Source organism: Somniosus microcephalus, unplaced genomic scaffold (genome assembly GCF_052327205.1).
Source record: "Somniosus microcephalus isolate GS21.2 unplaced genomic scaffold, FLI_Smic_1.0 unresolved_chr2, whole genome shotgun sequence".
Taxonomy (NCBI): domain Eukaryota; kingdom Metazoa; phylum Chordata; class Chondrichthyes; order Squaliformes; family Somniosidae; genus Somniosus; species Somniosus microcephalus.
The window spans coordinates 74231327-74254872 of NW_028225180.1; the positions used below are offsets into that span (position 1 = coordinate 74231327).

Sequence of the window (23546 nt, forward strand, 5' to 3'; positions counted from 1 at the left end):
GAGGGGGGGGGGCAGAAACCATTTGAGGGGAGGGGGGCGCTGGGCTAATCCCAGCAGCAGTGGCCACCGGAGCTCCTGGCACTTGTGTCAACCAGTATCGGAAGTTGTACTGGTCCAGGTCCTCCCGCTGGCTGGAATGAGCGTCGACGGGAGACCACCTCACGTCCAAGCTGCTGGGTGAGAGCGGTCACGGAGGGCAGAATGCTATAACCTGCAAGGACGAACGTAGCGAGGCTCTTCCGAGCGACGTTCATCTTTCTCGAGACGGTGCTGCTGGACGAGCTGCTGGGTGGGTGGGGGGTGACGTAAGAAAACTACGAGGCACTTGGTCTGAGTATTAAACAAGGCTTTAATCAACTGTTTTACAACATGGAGGTCTAGTTGTGTCCTTCACTAGTTCCTGTTAAAGAATGTCCTGAGCAAGCTGGGCCCATGCACGAGTATTTATACTCTCCCTGGACAGCGCCACCAGCAGGACCGCCCAGTATCATTTCATAAGTCATTTCCACATGAATGACGAGATTCATGTCAGGGGGGGTTGGGTGAAGAGGGTGCAGGAGAGGAGGAATTGGCCAGGGAGAACGCTGGAGTCGGCGACCCCAAGAGTCTCTTAACGTGCGACGCATGTCTTCCTCCAGACGCAGCCGCTGTTTGAGCTGCGCTGCTCCAACAATGTGGTCCACGTCCACACCTGCGCTGACTCCTGTGCCACGCTGGTAAACCTGATCCAGTACGTGGTGAACAGCGGCGACCTCCACCCTCCGCCGAAGCAGGACAGCCCGACCGAGATCGCCGGCCAGAAGCTGCAGGTACTGACTTCTTCTTCCTTCCCCCCCCCCCCCCCCCCCCCCCGCTGTTTGTCTCACTATTTTGACGCCCGGGATTCTGCGTCGGGCATTGACCGGGGCTCAGTGTGCAGCACCCTCGCCTCCCAATCAGAAGGTCGCGGGGTTCGAGTCACACTCCAAAGACTTGAGCCCATAAGCCAGGTTGACACTCCCGATGCCAGTACTGAGGGAGCGCTGCACTGTCGGAGGGGCAGTTCTGAGGGAGCGCCGCACTGTCGGAGGGGCAGTACTGAGGGAACTCCGCACTGTCGGAGGGCCAGTACTGAGGGAGCGCCGCTCTGTCAGAGGGGCAGTACTGAGGGAGCACCGCACTGTCGGAGGGGCAGTACTGAGGGAGCGACGCGCTGTCGGAGGGGGCAGTACTGAGGGAGCGCCCGCGCTGTCGGTGGGGCAGTACTGAGGGAGAGCCGCACTGTCGGAAGGGCAGTACTGAGGGAAGCGCCGCGCTGTCAGAGGGGCAGTACTGAGGGAGCGCCGCACTGTCGGAGGGGCAGTACTGAGGGAGCGCCGCACTGTCAGAGGGGCAGTACTGAGGGAGCGCCGCACTGTCGGAGGAGCAGTACTGCGGAAGCGCCGCACTGTCGAGGAGCAGTACTGAGGGAGCACCGCACTGTCGGAGGGGCAGTACTGTGGAAGCGCCCGCACTTGTCGGAGGGGCAGTACTGAGGGAGCACCGCACTGTCCGGAGGGGCAGTACTGAGGGAGCGCCGCACTGTCGGAGGGCCAGTACTGAGGGGAGCGCCGCACTGTCAGAGGGGCAGTACTGAGGAGCGCCGCGCTGTCGGTGGGGCAGTACTGAGGGAGAGCCGCACTGTCGGAAGGGCAGTACTGAGGGAGCGCCGCACTGTCGGAGGAGCAGTACTGAGGGAGCGCCGCACTGCCGGAGGGGCGGGTACTGAGGGAGCGCCGTGCTGTCGGAGGGGCAGTACTGAGGGAGCGCCGCGCTGTCGGTGGGGCAGTACTGAGGGGAGAGCCGCACTGTCGGAAGGGCAGTACTGAGGGAGCGCCGCACTGTCGGAGGGGGCAGTACTGAGGGAGCACCGCACTGTCGGAGGGGCAGTACTGAGTGGAGCGCCGCACTGTCGGAGGCGCCAGTACTGAGGGGAGCGCCGCACTGTCAGAGGGGCAGTACTGAGGGAGCGCCGTGCTGTCGGTGGGGCAGTACTGAGGGAGAGCCGCACTGTCGGAAGGGGCAGTACTGAGGGAGCGCCGCACTGTCGGAGGAGCAGTACTGAGGGAGCGCCGCACTGCCGGAGGGGCGGTACTGAGGGAGCGCCGTGCTGTCGGTAGGGGCAGTACTGAGGGAGCGCCGCGCTGTCGGTGGGGCAGTACTGAGGGAGAGCCGCACTGTCGGAAGGGCAGTACTGAGGGAGCGCCGCACTGTCGGAGGAGCAGTACTGAGGGAGCACCGCACTGTCGGAGGGGCAGTACTGTGGAAGCGCCGCACTGTCGGATGTGCTGTCTTTCAGATGAGACATTAAACCGAGGTCCCGTCTGCCCTCTCAGGTGGACGTAAAAGATCCCGTGGCCACTATTGGAAGAAGAGCAGGGGGAGTTCTCCCCGGTGTCCTGGGGCCAATATTTTTCCCTCAATCAACATCAGTAAAAACATGATCTGGTCATTATCACATTGCTGTTTGTGGGAGCTTGCTGTGCGCAACTTGGCTGCCGCGTTTCCTACATTACAACAGTGACTACATTGGCTGTAAAGCCCTTTGAGACGTCCTGAGGCGCTGAAAGGCGCCGTGTAAAACGCAAGTCTTTTTAAGGGAGAAGGGCCTAGACAGGAGCCGGCGGCCCGGTGGGGGGTCTGAGACTGGAGCTCAAGTCTCAGACCAACCGAGACCGACCCAAAACTCTGCCCAACGCAAGGGGAAAGGGAACCCCTCTCCCACCACTGTACTCGCCCTTTGTAACCACGACTGTGCGTATTAACTCGGCTTTTGACAAGCCATGCTGCAAGTCTGAAAATATCCTGCGTCATTAGCGTGAGGTTGGGGGAGGACTCGCTCTCAGTTTTTGGAAAGAGACACCGCAATTTACATAGAATTACGTCGAATTTACACCACAGAAACGGGCCACTCGGCCAGACTGGTCTGTGTTTGTTTATGCTCCACACAAGCCTTGCTTCATCTCACCCTGTCATAGTCACCTCGATCAGATCACCCCTTAATCTTCTAAACTCGAGGGAATACAAGCCCAGTCTGTGCAAGCTCTCCTCATAATTTAACCCTTTTAGCCCCCCGGTATCGTTCTGGTGAATCTGGGCTGCACCCCCTCTCCGAAGCCAGTATATCCTTGCTGAGGTGCGGTGCCCAGGACCGGACGCAGTGACTCCAGCTGCCCCCCTCCCATTTCCCATTCCCTCCCCCCTTCGCCAACGCGCATACATTCCAACATGATAACTGTGGAGGTGACCTCTGCCCTCTTTATAAATGTGATTAGCTGCCCTTTGTCGTGGCATTGTCATCAGAATGCTGAGTCCTCTTCAGGCAGCAAAGCCAGAAACAAGGGAATCATTATCGGCAGTACCGACATACGGGGAAAGTCCCAGCACCCCTCCCCCGCCTCACACCAATAAAAAAAAAGTATTATATTACAAAAATACTGCCTTTTATAGCGTCAGCCGTGGCTAAATGGGTATCTCTCTCGCCTCTGAAAGACTTGAAAGAAAGACTTGCATTTATAGAGTGCCTTTCACGACCTTTAAAATCTTCTGTATAATTGGTTGAGGGATATATATTGGCTGGGACACGGGAGAACTCCCTGCTCTTCTTCCAATAGTGGCCGTGGGATCTGTACGTCCACCCTGAGGGGGCAGATGGGGCCCTCGGTTTAACGTCTCATCCAAAAGATGGCACCTCTGACAGTGTGGCGCTCCCTCAGTACTGCCCCCTCCGACATTGCGGCGCTCCCTCAGTACTGCCCCTCCGACAGTGCGGTGCTCCCTCAGTACTGACCCTCCGACTGTGCCGCGCTCCCTCAATACTGACCCTCCGACAGTGCGGCGCTCCCTCAGCACTGCCCCCTCCGACATTGCGGCGCTCCCTCAGTACTGACCCTCCGACAGTGCGGCGCTGGAGTGTCAGCCTAGATTTTGTGCTCAAGTCTCGATTGAAACTTCAACCTATGACCTTCTGACTCAGAGGCGAGAGTGCTACCCACTGAACCGTGGCTGACGCTGTAGCTTTGTATGTGTGTACTTCTATTTTTTAGCGGGTTGCAGATCTTGCACGATCGTGCAGCCCCCGTGTCGCCACCGATGCTTTGAGTAGCTGTGAAATGCTAGGCTGTGGGCTGGACCTGAATGATGAACTCACAGAGGGGACATTTTGAGCAACACCAGGCAGCTTACTTGCAAACAAAAAATCCCCTTGCCTATATTGCTTTGCTGATTGTTACTATTAAACTGTGCAACCCAGAGTGCAGGATACTGAGAGCTGATGAGGGTAAATTGTCCTTTGAGGGGTTTTGATAGAGCAAACAAGGAGAAACAGTTTCCAGTGGCAGAGGGTCGGTAACCAGAGGGCACAGATTGAGGATAATCGGTAAAAGAACCAGAGGGGGAGATGAGGAGAAATGTTTTTATGCAGCGAGTTGTGATCTGGAACACGCTGCCTGAAAGGGCAGTGGAAGCAGATTCAATAGTAACTTTCAAAAAGGAATTGGATAAATACTTGAAGGGGAGAAATTTGCAGGGCTCTGGGGAAAGAGCAGGGGGGAGTGAGACTACAGGAAACTCTCGATTTACCGGCACCTAAATAACCGGAAATATCTGTTAACCGGCAAAATTCAGGAGTAGGTTCAGGTAAGTTTTACTTCATATTAGTGGCAGTTCCTGGATCTGTGGCCGTGTAACTGGGGTTTGTGCACTTGTTGCTAAGCAACAGGGACGCTTGTTCTGTGGCCGGAGTTCCTGCACATGTTGCTAAGCAACAGGGAAGCCTGGATTTGTTGCTGTGTACGGAGCCCTCGTACCTTTTACTATACCTCTCTGTAATCCAGACTTATTGATAAACCGGCACCACGCCGGTCCTGTTGGTGCCGGATGATGAGTTTCCTGTAATTGGAGAGCTCTTTCAAAGAGCCGGCACCAGCACGATGGGCCGCATTTCCTACATTACAAACAGTGACCACACTTCAAAAGTACTTCATTGGCTGTAAAGTGCTTTGGGACGTCCTGAGGTTCTGAAAGGTGCTATAGAAATGCAAGTGTCTCTGTGTCTGGCTCTGTGTCTCTGTGTCTGGCTCTGTGTCTCTGTGTCTGGCTCTGTGTCTCTGTGTCTGGCTCTGTGTCTCTGTGTCTGGCTCTGTGTCTCTGTGTCTGGCTCTGTGTCTCTGTGTCTGGCTCTGTGTCTCTGTGTCTGGCTCTGTGTCTCTGTGTCTGGCTCTGTGTCTGGCTCTGTGTCTCTGTGTCTGGCTCTGTGTCTCTGTGTCTGGCTCTGTGTCTCTGTGTCTGGCTCTGTGTCTCTGTGTCTGGCTCTGTGTCTCTGTGTCTGGCTCTGTGTCTCTGTGTCTGGCTCTGTGTCTCTGTGTCTGGCTCTGTGTCTCTGTCTGGCTCTGTGTCTCTGTGTCTGGCTCTGTGTCTCTGTGTCTGGCTCTGTGGCTCTGTGTCTCTGTGTCTGGCTCCGTGTCTCTGTGTCTCTGTGTCTGGCTCCGTGTCTCTGTGTCTGGCTCCGTGTCTCTGTGTCTGGCTCCGTGTCTCTGTGTCTGGCTCTGTGTCTCTGTCTGGCTCCGTGTCTCTGTGTCTGGCTCCGTGTCTCTGTGTCTGGCTCCGTGTCTCTGTGTCTGGCTCCGTGTCTCTGTGTCTGGCTCCGTGTCTCTGTGTCTGGCTCTGTGTCGCTCTCGCTCTCGCTCTTTCTCTTTTACTCTTTGACTCTCTCTTTGACTCTTTCACTTTCTTTTCTTTCTTTCCTTTGCAAAAAGAGAAACCTGTCGATTGAAGGAGGAGGGGGAAGATTGTGGGAGGTGAGGAGTTGCACAGTTGAGGTGCTGGGGCGCAGAGCGAGTTAGAATAGGACACAGCGCAGTGAATCTTGACTCTTTCCAGTTGAGATAAGGAGCAGGATCCTAGGCTGGTTCTCCCCCCCCCCCCCCCCCCCCCCCCCCCCCCCCCCCCCCCCCCCACCCCTTAATACAGGGGCAGCGTCCCTAGTTTTCCCTCCTTTCCCCACATCTCTCCAGAAGGCGCAGACTCTTATGGGGCTCCAGGGCCGCTAGCTAATCTCCAGGACTTTGCCGGGGCTATTCGACTGTAGGGGGCATCACCGCTGACCCAATTCCTGACCTCACCCACACACCCGCCACCCCTGTAATCAACCAACGCAGCACAGAACCTGTCAGCGGGCCTCAGTACCACACCAGGTGCCGTCATTCACCGACGGACTTAGCTGGGGAGCTCGACAATCCTCGACTGATATTTATTCAGCCGTTTTGTGCTATATTAGGATCAGTAGCTCATTTCCCCACAACCCAACCACCCCCACAGTATCTGAGGCACTCGCTGATTGTGAACAAAATATTTTTAGTTTGAAAATGCCCAGGAATAAATAACAGTGATGTTTTCATTATTATACTCCTTTTTTTCCTCAGCATCCACTTGCATTCCTAACGACATAACCAACTTGGTTAAAGAGGTCGGTTTTAAGGAGCGTCTTAAAGGAGGGGAGAGAGAGGCGGAGAGGTTTAGGGAGGGAATTCCAGAGCTTAGGGTCCAGACAGCTGAAGGCACGGCCGCCAATGGTGGAGCGATGGAAATCAGGGGATGGTCAAGCGGCCAGAATTGGAGAAGCGTGGAGATCTCAGGGGTGGGGTGGGGGGGGGTTTGTGGGGCCAGAGGAGATTACAGAGATGGGAGGGGGGGGGGGGCGGTGGTGAGGGCCACGGAGGGATTTGTAAACAAGGATGAGAATTTTGAAATCGAGGCGTTGCCGGACCGGGAGCCAATGTAGGTCAGCGAGCACAGGGGGTGATGGGTGAACGGGACTCGGTGCGAGTTAGGACACGGGGGCAGTGAGCACAGGGGGTGATGGGTGAACGGGACTCGGTGCGAGTTAGGACTCGGGGCAGTGAGCACAGGGGGTGATGGGTGAACGGGACTTGGTGCGAGTTAGGACATGGGGCAGTGAGCACAGGGGGTGATGGGTGAACGGGACTCAGTGCGAGTTAGGACACGGGGGCAGTGAGCACAGGGGGTGATGGGTGAACGGGACTTGGTGCGAGTTAGGACACGGGGCAGTGAGCACAGGGGGTGATGGGTGAACGGGACTCAGTGCGAGTTAGGACACGGGGCAGTGAGCACAGGGGGTGATGGGTGAACGGGACTTGGTGCGAGTTAGGACACGGGGCAGTGAGCACAGGGGGTGATGGGTGAACGGGACTCGGTGCGAGTTAGGACACAGGGCAGTGAGCACGGGGTGATGGGTGAACGGGACTCAGTGCGAGTTAGGACACGGGGCAGTGAGCACAGGGGGTGATGGGTGAACGGGACTCGGTGCGAGTTAGGACACGGGGCAGTGAGCACAGGGGGTGATGGGTGAACGGGACTCGGTGCGAGTTAGGACACGGGGCAGTGAGCACGGGGTGATGGGTGAACGGGACTCGGTGCGAGTTAGGACACGGGGCAGTGAGCACAGGGGGTGATGGGTGAATGGGACTCGGTGCGAGTTAGGACACGGGGCAGTGAGCACAGGGGGTGATGGGTGAACGGGACTCGGTGCGAGTTAGGACACGGGGCAGTGAGCACAGGGGGTGATGGGTGAACGGGACTCGGTGTGAGTTAGGACACGGGGCAGTGAGCACAGGGGGTGATGGGTGAACGGGACTCAGTGCGAGTTAGGACACGGGGCAGCCAAGCTTTTTCTCAAGGGAAGGGAGTCCTGTTGGGAGTGTTGGTGCCGGTTATGTATTGACTGCTCACAGTCCGTCCTCTACTCAACGTACATCTCCACCGAGTAACCCACGCCGCCTGGGGCCTGAACTTGGACTGTAATGCCGCTGGTTTCAGAATCTTCAGACCGTTTTTGAACTAACACTTTTCCTTTTGGCTCCACACCAGCTACCGGAGACCGCGGCCGCTCTCCCGACTCGCCTGCCAGCGGAAACGGCCGAGATAAATCAGGGCGATCTGACGGACGCGCTCATCGACACCGAGCGCTACCGCAGGGACTCGGCTGATGGATCAGGTAAAAGGAGCAAGGCCGAAAACAGGACGGCCTGTGAGCGAGTGTGTGTGAGCGAAGGAGCCAGCGAACGAGCGCGTGTGAGTGAGTGCGTGTGTGTGAGCGAGCCTGTGTGTGTGAGCCAGTTTGTGTGTGAGTGCGTGTGTGTGAGCGAGTGAGCCAGTTTGTGTGTGAGTGCGCGTGTGTGAGTGAGCCAGTTTGTGTGTGAGTGAGTGAGTGTGTGAGTGAGTGAGCCAGTTTGTGTGTGAGTGAGTGTGCGTGCGTGTGTGAGCGAGTGAGCTAGTTTGTGTGAGTGAGTGTGCGTGCCTGTGTGAGTGCGCGTGTGTGTGTGAGCCAGTTTGTGTGTGATTTGGAGAATTTGTTTTTACGCTGTGAGTTGTTATGCGCTGTCTGAAAGGGCGGTGGAAGCAGATTCAGTACTAACTTTCAAAAAAGGGACTGAATAAATATTGAAGGGGAAAGATTTGCAGGGCTCTGGGGAAAGAGATGGGGAGAGTGGGACTAATTGGAGAGCTCTTTGAAAGCGTTTTCTGCTCTTGATTTTAGTGTTTGCGGTTTTGCACCCCCGGTTCCTCTGCTAACTCTGCCATCCTGTCCGCAGGTGGGGTTCCCTTGCTCCGCCAGGACTCCCCCGTGTCCGTTTACCTCTTCCCGGGCGAGAACAACCAGGAGAAGCAGCCTCCCCGGCCCCCCTCGGCCCTCGACAAGCTGGACGTGTATCCCTCCGAGGGCAGCGAAGCGGAGAGCGACTCCACTGACAACGACGACTTCTGCATACTGGACGCTCCAGGCATGGGTATTCCGGTGAGCCCGCCCGAAATCCAGACTGCGCAGACTGGGGGGATAGATCTGGGACGCTTCAGTACAACACTGAGCAATACACTTAACCAACTGAGTTAATAGAGGTCTTTCGGATTATGAAGGGGTTCGATAGGGCAGACGCAGAGAAGATGTTTCCACTTGTGGGGGAGACCAGAACTAGGGGCCATCAATAAGAACATAAGGAACAGGAGCAGGAGTCGGCCAATCGGCCCCTCGAGCCTGCTCCACCATTCAATAAGATCATGGCTGATCCAATCTTGGCCTCAACTCCACTTTCCCGCTCTCTCCCCATACCCCTTGACTCCCTCGTAGTTCAAATGTCTGTCAATCTCCACCTTGAATATATTCACTGACTCCGCCTCCACAGCTCTCCGGGGTAGAGAATTCCACAGATTCACGACCCTCTGAGAGAAGAAATTCCTCCTCATCTCCGTCTTAAATGGGCGACCCCTTATTCTGAAACTGCCCCCTCGTTCTAGATTCCCTACGAGGGGAAACATCCTCTCTGCATCCACCCTGTCAATCCCCCTCAGAATCTGATATGTTTCAATAAGATCACACCTCATTCTTCTAAACTCCAATGAGTATAGGCTCAACCTTTCATCATACGTCAACCCCTTCATCCCAGGAATCAACCTTCTCTGCACTGCCTGCAATGCAAGTATATCCTTCCTTAAATATGGAGACCACAACTGTACGCAGTACTCCAGGTGCGGTCTCACCAGCGCCCCGTAAAGTTGCGTCAAAACTTCCCTACTTTTATACTCCATACCCCTTGCAATAAAGGCCAACATGCCATTAGCCTTCCTAATTACTTGCTTCAATATAAGATAGTCACTAATAAATCTAATAGGGAATTCAAGAGAAATTTCTTTACCCAGAGAGTGGTGAGAATGTGGAACTCGCTACCACAGGGAGTGGTCGAGACGAATAGCGTAGATGCATTTAAGGGGACGTTAGATAAACACATGGGAGAAAGGAATAGAAGGATATGCTGATAGGGTGAGATGAAGAGGGGTGGGAGGAGGCTCGTGTGGAGCATAAACACCGGCACGGACCAGTTGGGCCGAGTGGCCTGTTTCTGTGCTGTAGACTTGATGTATTTGGAGCGGGAGCTATTGAGAGAAATTCATTTAATCACCAGATTTTAATATCAAAATTCATAGAGGGTTGGGAGCCACAGGCAACGGACAGTTGTGCTTCTAATATTGGAAGCCCAATTACTTTGGTCCAACGGTTAGAAGAATTTCTTGCAATTATATAGCACCATTCACCATTCCCAAAGCGCTTTACAACCAATGAGGTACTTTTTGAAGTGTGGTCACTGTTGTAATATAGGAAACGCAGCAGCCAGTTTGCGCATAGCAAGCTCCAACAAACAGCAATGTGATAATGACCAGATCATCTGTTTGAGTGATGTTGGTTGAGGGATAAATATTGGTCAAGGACACCAGGGAGGGCTCCCCTGCTCTTCTTTCAATAGTGCCATGGAATCTTTTACGCTCACCTGAGAGGGTAGACGGGGCCTCGGTTTAACGTCGCCTCCGAAAGACGGCACCTCCAACAGTGCAGCACCCCCTCAGTACTGCCCCTCCGACAGTGCGGCGCTCCCTCAGTACTGCCCCTCTGACAGTGCGGCACTCCCTCAGTACTGCCCCTCTGACAGTGCGGCACTCCCACAGTACGGCCCCTCCGACAGTGCGGCACTCCCACAGTACGGCCCCTCCGACAGTGCAACACTCCCACAGTACGGCCCCTCCGACAGTGCGGCACTCCCACAGTACGGTCCCTCCGACAGTGCGGCGCTCCCTCAGTACTGCCCCTCCGACGGTGCGGCGTTCCCTCAGTACTGCCCCTCCGCCAGTGCAGCACTCCCACAGTACGGCCCCTCCGACAGTGCGGCACTCCCACAGTACGGCCCCTCCGACAGTGCGGCGCTCCCTCAGTACTGCCCCTCCGACGGTGCGGCGTTCCCTCAGTACTGCCCCTCCGACAGTGCAGCACTCCCACAGTACGGCCCCTCCGACAGTGCGGCGCTCCCTCAGTACTGCCCCTCCGACGGTGCGGCGTTCCCTCAGTACTGCCCCTCCGCCAGTGCAGCACTCCCACAGTACGGCCCCTCCGACAGTGCGGCACTCCCACAGTACGGCCCCTCCGACAGTGCGGCGCTCCCTCAGTACTGCCCCTCCGACGGTGCGGCGTTCCCTCAGTACTGCCCCTCCGACAGTGCAGCACTCCCACAGTACGGCCCCTCCGACAGTGCGGCGCTCCCTCAGTACTGCCCCTCCGACGGTGCGGCGTTCCCTCAGTACTGCCCCTCCGACAGTGCAGCACTCCCACAGTACGGCCCCTCCGACAGTGCGGCGCTCCCTCAGTACTGCCCCTCCGACAGTGCGGCACTCCCTCAGTACTGCCCCTCCGACAGTGCAGCACTCCCTCAGTACCTCCCCTCCGACAGTGCGGCGCTCCCTCAGTACTGCCCCTCTGACAGTGCGACGCTCCCTCAGTACTGCCCCTCCGACAGTGCGGCGCTCCCTCAGTACCTCCCCTCCGACAGTGCGGCACTCCCTCAGTACTGGCACCGGGAGTGTCGGCCTGGATTATGGGGCTCAAGTTTCTGGAGTGGGACTCGAACCCATGACCTGCTGACTCAGGGAAGAGAGAGAGATACAGACTGAGCCACGGCTGGTTGCTGGGTCACATCGCAGTCGAGCCTGGCTGTGGCCTCTGCTGAAAGCCCCGCACGCTGTCCAGTAGTGAAGACCTTGGATCGTGGTCGGGAGCGGAGACCCTAGCCCAGGACCAAGAGTCCAGTTGTAGCAACACGACATGTAACACCCTTTCTGCTCTCTCCGGTGCAACACTGAGGGAGTACAATAGTGCCGTCTTTCAGATCAGACGTTAAACCGAGGCCCTGTCTGCCCTCTCGGGTGGATTTAAAAGATCCCACGGCCACTATTTCGAAGAAGAGCAGGGGGAGTTCTCCCCGGTGTCCTGGGGTCAATATTTATCCCTCAACCAGCATCACTAAAACAGATTATCTGGTCATCATTACATTGCTGTTTGTGGGATCTTGCTGTGCACAAATTGGCTGCTGTGATTCCAACATCACACCAACTTATATATTTATAATACAGGTAGACTATCCTTTATCCGAACTTCCGAAAACCTCTAAAAACCGAAAGTTTTTTCGTTCAGCGTAAGTCGTGCGCATGACATGACCAGAGTGGCGCGCGACTTACGCTGAGCAGGGCAGAGGGTCACAGAGTTCCCTCCTGGGTAGGAGATTGCAGGCCGAGCCGGGCAGTGTGAAGGAGGGTACCAGGAGAGTGAACACAACAATACAGCGGCCCGTCTGATAGCTGCAGCGGCCCGTCCGATATTCTTTTCTCCCGACCCGACCCGAACCGTGGCCCGTCCGATATTCTTTTCTCTCCCCGACCCCAGACCCCCCCCCCGGACCCCCCCGAGACCCCCCCGACCCCACCCCCCCCCCCCCCCCGACCTGAACCGCGGCCTGTCCGATATTCTTTTCTCCACCCACCCGTCCCCGACCTGATTTGCGGGCCAGCTTAGTAGGAGTCAGCCGATATCCGGCTTTCCAGAGAAGCAGGAAGGGGAATGAGACACAGAACAGTCGCAAGAGGAAGCCTGAACTTTTAAAATTTATATTAAATACAAATTTCCCAGTCTTATAATAATACCTTCTGAAATCCGAAAAATTCCGAAAACCGAAACTCAGCTGGTCCCGAGGCTTTCGGATAAGGGATAGTGTACCTGTAGTGCCTTTAACATAATAAAACGTCCCAAGCGCTTCACAGGAGTGTTATCAAACAAAAATAACATAATTTGACACCGAGCCATATAAGGAGATGTTAGGGCAGATGACAAATTTCAATTTCAATTTCAATTTTATTGGTCACATAACTAAATACAAGAAGTGTAATCTAGTCAGTGAAATGCTTTTTTCCTGACGAGCCGAGGGCACCAAGCAGCAAGAACACTGAGCTGCCTGGTACGCACGGAGCTCGCAAGGACAGCAGCCATCTTCATCGGCGCCATCACAAAAAAACACATACCGACATATACACGCATACATACTTTAAATATAAATAAAGCAGACATAAAATAAATAAAAGACATAAAAAAAGACAGCACATAAAATGAACAAGCAATAATGTAAAAAAGTAATTTCTACAGTAATTACATTGATATTTCTACCCAGGCTTCTAGAATAATCTCTGGCTACAGGGTGGCCGCCCTGGGAGAGCATCGTGAGGAACTCACAACTTATAATGAAATAAATTTAATGAATTAATTAATAAAATTAAATAAATAAAGTGCTCCCTCAGTCTCTTTCGATGTTTCCCCTCTCTCTCTCTCGCTCCTTCAAACTGTCTCTCCAGCTCTCACTCCTTCAAACTGTCGCTCCAGCTCTGCGCCTTCAAACTGTCTCTCCAGCTCTCGCTCCTTCAAACTGTCTCTCCAGCTCTCGCTCCTTCAAACTGTCTCTCCAGCTCTCGCTCCTTCAAACTGTCTCTCCAGCTCTCGCTCCTTCAAACTGTCGCTCCAGCTCTGCTCCTTCAAACTGTCGCTCCAGCTCTGCGCCTTCAAACTGTCTCTCCAGCTCTCGCTCCTTCAAACTGTCTCTCCAGCTCTCGCTCCTTCAAACTGTCTCTCCAGCTCTCGCTCCTTCAAACTGTCTCTCCAGCTCTCGCTCCTTCAAACTGTCCTCTCCAGCTCTCGCTCCTTCAAACTGTCCTCTCCAGCTCTCGCTCCTTCAAACTGTCTCTCTAGCTCTCGCTCCTTCAGACTGTCTCTCCAGCTCTCGCTCCTTCAAACTGTCTCTCCAGCTCTGCTCCTTCAAACTGTCTCTCCAGCTCTCGCTCCTTCAAACTGTCTCTCCAGCTCTCGCTCCTTCAAACTGTCTCTCCAGCTCTGCTCCTTCAAACTGCTCTCTCCAGCTATCGCTCCTTCAAACTGTCTCTCCAGCTCTGCTCCTTCAGACTGTCTCTCCAGCTCTCGCTCCTTCAGACTGTCTCTCCAGCTCTCGCTCCTTCAGACTGTCTCTCCAGCTCTCGCTCCTTCAGACTGTCTCTCCAGCTCTCGCTCCTTCAGACTGTCTCTCCAGCTCTGCTCCTTCAAACTGTCCTCTCCAGCTCTCGCTCCTTCAAACTATCTCTCCAGCTCTCGCTCCTTCAAACTGTCTCTCCAGCTCTCGCTCCTTCAAACTGTCTCTCCAGCTCTCGCTCCTTCAAACTGTTAGATTAGATTTAACTGCACGGTTAGATGCAGCGTAAAATTCACTTTACTCCACAATGTATCAGCCCTGATTGCAGAATAGAACCATGTATTGTATCAAAAGACACTTTCCTTTTCCCACAGCCATCCGTAGAACCATAGAGGATTACCAGAGAACTCTTCCATCTTAGACCAAAAACCTGGTCGAAGAGGTAGATTTTGAGGAGCGTTTTAAAGGAGGAAAGAGAAGTAGAGAGGCAGAGACATTTAGGGAGGGAATTCCAGCGCTTAGGACCCAGGCAGCTGAAGGCACGGCCGCCAATGGTGGAGCGATTAAAATCGGGGATGTTCAAAAGTCCAGAATAAGTGGCGCGCAGAGGTTTAGGGGGATTATAGGGCTGGAGGAGGTTACAGAGATGGGATGGGGCGAGGGCCATGGAGGGATTTGAAAACGAGTATGAGAATTTTAAAATCGAGGTGTTGCTTAACTGGGAGCCAATGTAGGACAGCGAGCACAGGGGAGATGGGTGAACAGGACTCGGTGCGAGTTACGACACGGGCGGCAGAGTTTTGGATGGACTCAAGTTGAAATGCATTGGAATAGTCAAGTCTAGAGGTGATAAAGGCATGGCTGAGAGTTTCAACAGTGGATATGTTGAGGTAAGGGCGGAGGTGGGCGATATTATGAAGGTGCAAATGGGCAGTCTTAGTGACAGAACTGATATGAGGTAGGAAGCTCAATTCGTGACCAGATATGACACCGAGGTTGCGAACAGACTTGGTCAGCCTTAGACAATTGCCGGGGAATTGATCGAATCAGTGGAAAGGGAACGGAGTTTGTGGCATGAACCGAAGACGATGGCTTCGGTCTTCCCGATATTTAATTGGAGGAAATCTCTACTTATCCAGTGCTGGATGTCGGACAAGCAGTCTGATGGTATAGAGACGGTGGAGGGTTCGGGAGAGGTGGAGGAGAGGTAGAGCTGGGTATCATCAACGTACATGTGAAAACTCACGCTGTGTCGTTGGATGATATCACCGAGTGGCAGCATGTAGATGAGAAATAGGAGGGGGCCAAGGGTGGATCCTTGGGGGACCCCAGAGGTGACGGTGCGGGATCGGGAAGAGAAGCCGCTGCGGCGATTCTGTGGTTAAGGCTGGCCAGCTAGGAACGAAACCAGGCGAGTGCAGCCCCATCCAGCTGGACGGCGGTGGAGAGGCCTTGGAGCAGAATTTTGTGGTCACCCGTGTCAAAGACTGCAGACAGCTCCAGAAGGACGGGAAGGGATAGATTACCTTTATTACAATTTAGATTACCACAGTGACTACACTTCAAGAAGTAGTAAAGCACTTTGGGACATCCTGAGGTCATGAAAGGTGCTGTAGAAATTCAAGTCTTTTCTTTCTGTCCTTTCTATAGAAAAACAATATTTTTAAATGGTGCGAAACTTTCAAATGTTGGTGTTCAGAGAGATTTGGGTGTCCTCGTGCAAGAAACACAGAAAGCTAGCGTGCAGGTACAGCAAGCAATAAGGAAGGCAAATGGCATGTTGGCCTTTATTGCAAGGGGGTTGGAGTATAAGAGTAAGGAAGACTTGCTACAATTGTACAGGGCCTTGGTGAGACCACACCTGGAGTACTGTGCCCAGTTCTGGTCTCCTTATCTAAGGAAGGATATACTTGCCTTGGAGGCGGTGCAACGAAGGTTCACTAGATTGATTCCTGGGATGAGAGGGCTGTCCTATGAGGAGAGATTGTGTAGATTGGGCCGATACTCTCTGGAGTTTAGAAGAATGAGAGGTGATCTCATTGAAACATACAAGATTCTGAGGGGGATTGACAGGGTCGATGCAGGGAGGATGTTTCCCCCTGGCTGGAGAGTCTAGAACCAGGGGGCACAGTCTCGGGATAAGGGGTCGGCCATTTAGGACTGAGATGAGGAGGAATTTCTTCACTCGGAGGGTTGTGAATCTTTGGAATTCTCTGCCCCAGAGGGCTGTGCGTGCTGAGTCTTTCAGTATATTCAAGGCGGAGATCGATGGATGTTTGGACTCTAGGGGAATCAAGAGATATGGGGATCGGGCGGGAAAGTGGAGTTGAGGTCGATGATCAGCCATGATCTTATTGAAGGGCTCGAGGGGCTGTATGGCCGACTCTTCCTTCTTATGTTCTTTCTATTACTTTGAAAGTGCAGTCGTTGGCGTTTAGCTGGGTGAGCGCGGCAGTCAACCTGCGCTCGGCGAGATCCCACAGGCAGCGATGAGGGGCGAGAGCAGAGGAGCACTGAGCATAAAATGACGATAAGAAGGGGGGTTGAAACGCAGAGAGCAAGAGAAAGAAAGAGAAGAGGCCAGAGATGATCAACCTTCTCTAATGCGAGAGGCGTGTGCTATGGGAGTGGGATTCGAGTCTTGGACGAACTCGGGTGTTGCAGTCCTGTTAAGAGACATTGTTCATTTTTTTTTCTTGCAAGCCCAAAGACGGCGAGCCTGTTGTCTCCAAGCTGACGGACGACTGCATCTCGATCAAGGACGGCTACTTCTCCAGGCCCATCGGGAGCACGGACCTGCTGAAAGCGCCGGCCAGGTTCCCCGTCCCCGACACGCGCATCATGCTGCGCGAGATCTCCGTGGTCTGGCACCTGTACGGCGGGAAGGACTTCGGCCCAGTTCGTCCATCTTCCGTGCACGCGCATTCTCCGAGGTAGGCTTAGACCGACCCGGGGAGGGCTTGGGTGGGATGGCGAAGGGACGAGTCAGATCCGGTACGTGCTCTGTCTGCGGAGGTAGCTTTTTTTTTTGCTTTTATCACGTTCGTTTCTCATCCGCCCCCCCAGCCGCCCCTCGGAGGCACCAACTCTCGCTGGGGGGAATGTTTCCAGGTACATAGAATTTACAGCACAGACACAGGCCATTCGGCCCAACATATCCGTGCCAGAGTTTATGCTCCACATGAGCCTCCTCCCGCCCCTCTTCACCTCACCCCGTCAACATATCAACTATTCCTTTCTCCCTCGTGTGTTTATCTCGCTTCCCCTTAAATGCATCTGTGCTAGTCACCTCAACCACTCCCTGTGGTAGCGAGTTCCACATTCTCACCACTCTCTGGGTAAAGAAGTTTCTCCTGAATTCCCGATTGGTTTTATCAGTGACTATCTTATATTGATGGCCCCTAGTTCTGGTCTCCCCCACAAGTGGAAACATCTTCTCTACATCTACCCTGTCGAACCCTTTCATAATCTTAAAGACCTCGATCAGGTCGCCCCTCAGCCTTCTCTTTTCTAGAGAAAAGAGCCCCGTCCTGTTCAGCCTTTCCTGATAGTTATAACCTCTCAGTTCTGGTATCGTCCTTGTAAATTATTCTTGCGCCTCTGTATCCTTTTTGTAACACGGAGTTCAGAGCCTCATTCAAAATGGTCATTCTTCATGTGTCGGCAGAGGCGGTGAGTGTCGGGGGCTTGTGGGTGACATCCCAGCTGTCCAGTCCTCTCAGCATGCCCATCCCAGCAGGCGAGGGTCGATAGTAACGTGGAGCAGGAGCTCCGTCGTGACAACCCTCCCCAAAATGTTGTTGCACTCGTACCATGACCAGGAGCAGGAAGAGGCCATTTAGCACCTCGTAATATTCTGGTATAGGAGCAGGAGGAGGCCAATCAGCCCCCTGTAATATTCTGATATAGGAGCAGGAGGAGGCCATTCAGCCCCTCGTAATATTCTGATATAGGAGCAGGAGGCCAATCAGTCCCCTGTAGTATTCTGGTATAGAAACAGGAGGAGGCCATTCAGCCCCTCGTAATATTATTGTATAGGAACAGGAGGAGGCCATTCAGCCCCTCATAATATTCTTGTATAGGAACAGGAGGTGGCCATTCAGCCCCTCATAATATTCTTGTATAGGAACAGGAGGAGGCCATTCAGCCCCTCGTAATATTCTGATATAGGATCAGAAGGAGGCCATTCAGCCCCTCGTAATATTAAATTGAAACGGCTGCTAAGTGCGGAAACGTCTGCCGTAACCTTCGTGTGTTCTTGTCGCCCGCTGCAGGATGAAGCCGGCCTCGGTCAGCGCGAGGAGCTCGCCATCCCGCTCTGCCTTCCCCAACCGGCCGCAGAACACGTGGAGGACACAGGGCGGCTCCGGCAGGAACCACGAGATCCTCATGGAGATACAGCTCACCAAGGTAGGTCCGGCACTGTGCCAGGGTACATTCCTGCCGCCGCCGCCGCCTTTCTGCACCCATTCCCAACGGTACGGGATCCGCCCTCTGTTACCAAATGGCCGTTCTTCATCCGCGGGCTAGGCAATCAGCCAGCTATTCGACTGTGAGGGCATCATTAACCCTCCCAACATCCATACGCACTTACCAGCAGGGTTCACTGGATAGTGTTTTATCAGTCGGAATTCCAGCTGATTTGAGCCCCTGCTCACCCTCAACATAGAGGCATCGAAACCGATTCTACAACTCCCAATTGATGAGGTCAGCCAAGATCAGAGCTCCAACTCGATGCCCTCCCTGGTCTGTACGACCCAGTAGGTGTCAGCCGTGGCTCAGTGGGTAGCACCCTCGCCTCCGGGTAAGAAGGTTGCAGGTTCAAGCCCCCACTCCAGAGACTTGAAGCCATAATCCAGGCCGACACTCCCCAGTGCCGGTACTGAGGGAGCGCTGCACTGTCGGAGGGGCAGTACTGAGGGAGCGCTGCACTGTCGGAGGGTCAGTACTGAGGGAGCGCTGCACTGTCGGAGGGGCAGTACTGAGGGAGCGCTGCACTGTCGGAGGTGCAGTACTAAGGGAGCCCTGCACTGTTGGAGGTGCTGTCTTTCGGATGAGACGTTAAACCGAGGCCCCATCTGCCCTCTCGGGTGGGCATAGAGAGCATCCTGACAAACTGTATCACAGTATGGTATGGCAGCTGTAGCTACTATGACCGGAAAGCCCTGCAGCGGGTAGTCAAAACTGCCCAACGCATTACCGGCACCCGGCTACCGACCATAGAGCACATATACCAGAAACGCTGTTTACGGAGGTCACGGTCCATCATCAAAGACCCTACCCACCCCAGCCACAGTCTGTTCGCCCTCCTGCCATCTGGGAGACGCTACAGATGCATTCGCACCCGTACGACCAGATTTAGGAACAGCTTCTTTCCCAGGGCTGTCATCCTACTGAACTCCACAAATAAACTCTAAAGCCTGCACATCTGCCAATGCACTTTATTATGGTTATGTTTATGTTAATGTATTACAAGCCAAATGTATGTTAAATGTTTAAATGTCTTAATCTAAATGTACACTCTCGGGAGCCGCAAGCCTACATTTCGTTGTACTGCACTGTGCACTAACAATGACAATAAAAGTTGATTTGATTTGATGTAAAAGATCCCACAGCAGCTATTGAAAGAAGAGCAGGGGAGTTCTCCCCGGTGTCCTGGTCAATATTTGTACCTCAGCCAACATCGCTAAGAACAGATGATCTGGTCATTATCACATTGCTGTTTGTGGGACCTTGCACAAATTGGCTGCCGCGTTCCCTACATTGCAACAGTGACCAAAAAGGAGCTAGGGGAGGAAAAAGAGTGCGCGTGTTTCTAATTCTCGAAACGCTCTCCGTGATTCCCGCCTAGGTGAGTTTCCAGCACGAGACCTACCCAGCTCCCGCCGCCATGCTCGAGAAAGGCCCAACGGAACCACTGGCCCCCGAGCTGGACGAGCAGCCGATCGCGCGGCAAGTCTTCATCGTGCAGGAGCTGGAGATCCGGGACCGGCTGGCCTCCTCCCAAATCAACAAGTTCCTTTACCTCTACACCAGCGAGAAGATGCCCAGGAGGGCCCACTCTAACATGGTACGTCCAGCGGCAAGCTTGCATTTAGCTAGCGCCCTTAACATCGTAATACATCCCAAGGTGCTTCGCGGGAGCGAATGTTAGGGCCCCAGTCAGTTCCTAGCTAATGACGCACTCGCCCCCGGGTCCTTGAGTTCAGTATCGCGGCACATTAACCTATTCGCTGGGGCCTTTACCCACTAAGATTATTGGGGAGCTGTACAGGGGGTGTTCGCCTTTGCAGCATTGGAATGATTGCCTTAATGTCTGCCTTTGTTCTGTAGCTGACGATTAAGGCCCTTCACTTGCGGCCGGAATCTGGGCTCGGTGGCCCTGAATGCTGCCTACGAGTCTCCCTCATGCCACTACGCCTCAACATTGACCAGGTTAGTGACCGAAACGTATTGAAAATCTCGCTCTTCGTCCCTGCATAGTTCCGTCACTCCTTCACTCTATCTCTCCCAGCTTCTCTCCGTCACCATCACTCCATCCTATTGCTACAGCAACAACTTGTATTTATATAGCGCCTTTAACATGGTAAAACGTCCCAAGGCGCTGCACAGGAGTGTTTTTAAGACAAAAAAATTTGACACCAAACCACAAAAGGATAAATTAGGGCAGGTGACCAAAAGCTTGGTCAAAGAGGTCGGTTTTAAGGAGCATCTTAAAGGAGGAGAGCGAGGCGGAGAGGTTTAGGCAGGGAATTCCAGAGCTTAGGGCCCAGGCACCAGTCTCCTGTTGCTAGTCTCCTGTGTCTATGATGTAGTGTTGTGGAGTCCCCTTTGGATAGTTGGATTGCAGAATCAGAGACTACAGTCCACCCAGCCATTCGCAGTGCACCCAGCGCTGTCCACCCCCTCTTTCCCCCCCCCCCCCCCCCCCCCCAGCCAATCGGCTTCCAATCCGCCGATGGGCTTTCCTCGAGGTGAGCGCTCATTGCCACCGAGAGAGAGTCGCCATTTCAAGCCGTGGTATCGCCCAACTCGCCGCAGGCAGCGTCCCCCCCCCACAGTAATCGACAGACCACTGCTCCCGAAGCACTTGGTGTCGTGCAATAAGAACATGAGAATCCCCTTATTCAGAGATCAGTTCCACCCGCCCACCTTCACATCATCTCCCTCAATCCCACCTGGCCTCACGAACCCATTGCGCTGCAGTCTTCAGCCGTTTGCAACCCAACCAGCCCTCGGCCCCCTAATCACTGTGACCTTCATAAGAAGTAGGAGGAGGCCATTCGGCCCTTCGAGCCTGGTCCGCCATTCAATAAGATCATGGCTGATCTTCCACCTCATCGCCACCTTCCCGCACTATCCCCATATCCCTTGATTCCCCTAGAGTCCAAAAATCTTATCGATCTCGGATTGGTATGGAGAGAGAGCGGGAATATGGTATTGAGATAGAGGATCAGCCATGATCATATTGAATGGCGGAGCAGACTCAAAGGGCCGAATGGCCGACTCCTCCTATTTTTCTATGTTTCTATGTTTATACTCGACGACTGAGCATCCACATCCCTCTGGGGTAGAGAATTCCAAAGATTCACCACCCTGAGTGAAGAAATTCCTCCTTATCTCAGTCCTAAATGGCCGACCCCTTATCCTGAGACTGTGACCCCTAGTTCTAGACTCCCCATCCAGGGGGAAACATCCTCTCAGCATCTACCCTGTCAATCCCCTTCAGAATCTTACATGTTTCAATGAGATCACCTCTCATTCTTCTAATCTCCTGAGAGTATAGGCGTCCTATGTCCTTTCATTCTTTCTAACCCTGCACTGTGGGTCTCGGGCCTACCTCTGGGCTTCTTAATTAATCGTGGGTCTAGCGTCCCCTTCAGTGTCCTTTCCTGGTAACTAACTCCACAGCGCGATTGCCCCTTTCATTAGCATGACCTGCTAATGACTTTCCCAACTACAGTACCTGCTTTCAAACTTGTGCCCCCTGGAAGTGGAGTCCCCTCACATCCTTCACGGGGACGGGCGCCCCTTTCCGATCACCTCCCGTACCTGATAACTACTTGGTGTGCGATGCCTGCTATTTTTTATTTTCTTCTCCCTCGCCCCCTAGGATGCCTTATTCTTCCTGAAGGATTTCTTCACAAGTTTTGCGACTGGAATCAATCCCGTTGTTCCCATTGAAGCAGCAGCAGAAGGTAAGAATGGCGGGGAGCAAACACTGATGCAGTACAAACATTAATGGAGTTGCAGAGGGGACAAGGTGATGGCGGTGGGTTAAACACACTCAGTACTGAGGGAGCGCCGCACTGTCGGAGGGGCAGTACTGAGGGAGCACTGCACTGTCGGAGGGGCAGTACTGAGGAAGCGCCGCAATGTCGGCGGGGCAGTACTGAGGGAGAGCCGCACTGTCGAAGGGGCAGTACTGAGGGAGCGCCGCACTGTCGGAGGGACAGTACTGAGGGAGTGCTGCACTGTCGGAGGGGCGGTACTGAGGGAGCGCCGCACTGTCGGAGGGGTAGTACTGAGGGAGCGCCGCACTGTGGGAGGGGCAGTACTGAGGGAGCGCCGCACTGTTGGAGGGGCAGCACTGAGGGAGCGCCGCACTATCGGAGGAGCAGTACTGAGGGAGTGCTGCACTGTCAGAGGGGCGGTACTGAGGGAGCGCCGCACTGTCGGAGGGGCAGTACTGAGGGAGCGCCGCACTATCGGAGGGGCAGTACTGAGGGAGTGCTGCACTGTCAGAGGTGCCGTCTTTCAGATGAGACGTTCATACCGAGGCCCTGATTTTGCGCTCAGGTGGACGTAAAAGATCCCACGGTCACTATTGGACGAAGAGCAGGGGAGTTCTCCCCGGTGTCCTGGGACCAATATTTATCCCTCAATCAACATCACTAAAAAACAGATTATCTGGTCAATTATCTCATTTGCTATTTGTGGGCTCTTGCTGTGCTGCCATGTTTGCTGACACAACAGTGACTGCCCTTCATAAAGTCATTCATTGGCTGTGGACATAACATAAGAAATAGGAGCAGGAGTCGGCCATACGGCCCCTCGAGCCTGCTCCAATATTCAATAAGATCATGGCTGATCTTTGACCTCAACTCCACTTTCCCGCCCGATCCCCATATCCCTTGATTCCCTTAGTGCCCAAACATCTATCTATCTCAGCCTTGAATATACTCATACTAGAGATAGATAGATTTCTAGACACAAAAGGCATCAAGGGGTATGGGGTGAGAGCGGGAATATGGTATTGAGATAGAGGATCAGCCATGATCATATTTAATGGCGGAGCAGGCTCGAAGGACCGAATGGCCGACTCCTGCTCCTATATTTCTATGTTTCATCGACTGAACATCCACAGCCCTCTGGGGTAGAGAATTCCAACGATTCACCACCCTCTGAGTGAAGAAATTCCTCCTCATCTCAGTCCTAAATGGCCGACCCCTTATTCTGAGACTGTGACCCCCTAGTCCCGAGGACATAAGAACATAAGAAATCGGAGCAGGAGTTGACCATTCGGCCCCTCGAGCCTGCTCCGCCATTCAATGAGATCATGGCTGATCATCTGCCTCAACTCCATTCACCGGCCCTATCGCCATATCCTTTGATGCCCTTACTAGTCAGAAATCTATCGACTTCTGTCTTGAATATACCCAATGACTGAGCCTCCACAGCCCT

General features: G+C 53.9%; 1 protein-coding gene across 1 annotated transcript in view; it reads left to right on the top strand.

Annotated features, from left to right (window-relative positions):
• The window catches only part of atg2a (autophagy related 2A), a 158954-nt gene that overhangs the window by 104140 nt on the left and 31268 nt on the right, over nt 1–23546 (top strand). The window contains exons 24-31 of the mRNA XM_085975696.1: nt 615–809; nt 7906–8032; nt 8631–8833; nt 16566–16795; nt 18137–18272; nt 19714–19932; nt 20196–20297; nt 21976–22060. Coding sequence (XP_085831822.1) covers nt 615–809; nt 7906–8032; nt 8631–8833; nt 16566–16795; nt 18137–18272; nt 19714–19932; nt 20196–20297; nt 21976–22060 — 1297 coding nt within the window. The remainder of the gene's footprint in view (nt 1–614; nt 810–7905; nt 8033–8630; nt 8834–16565; nt 16796–18136; nt 18273–19713; nt 19933–20195; nt 20298–21975; nt 22061–23546) is intronic.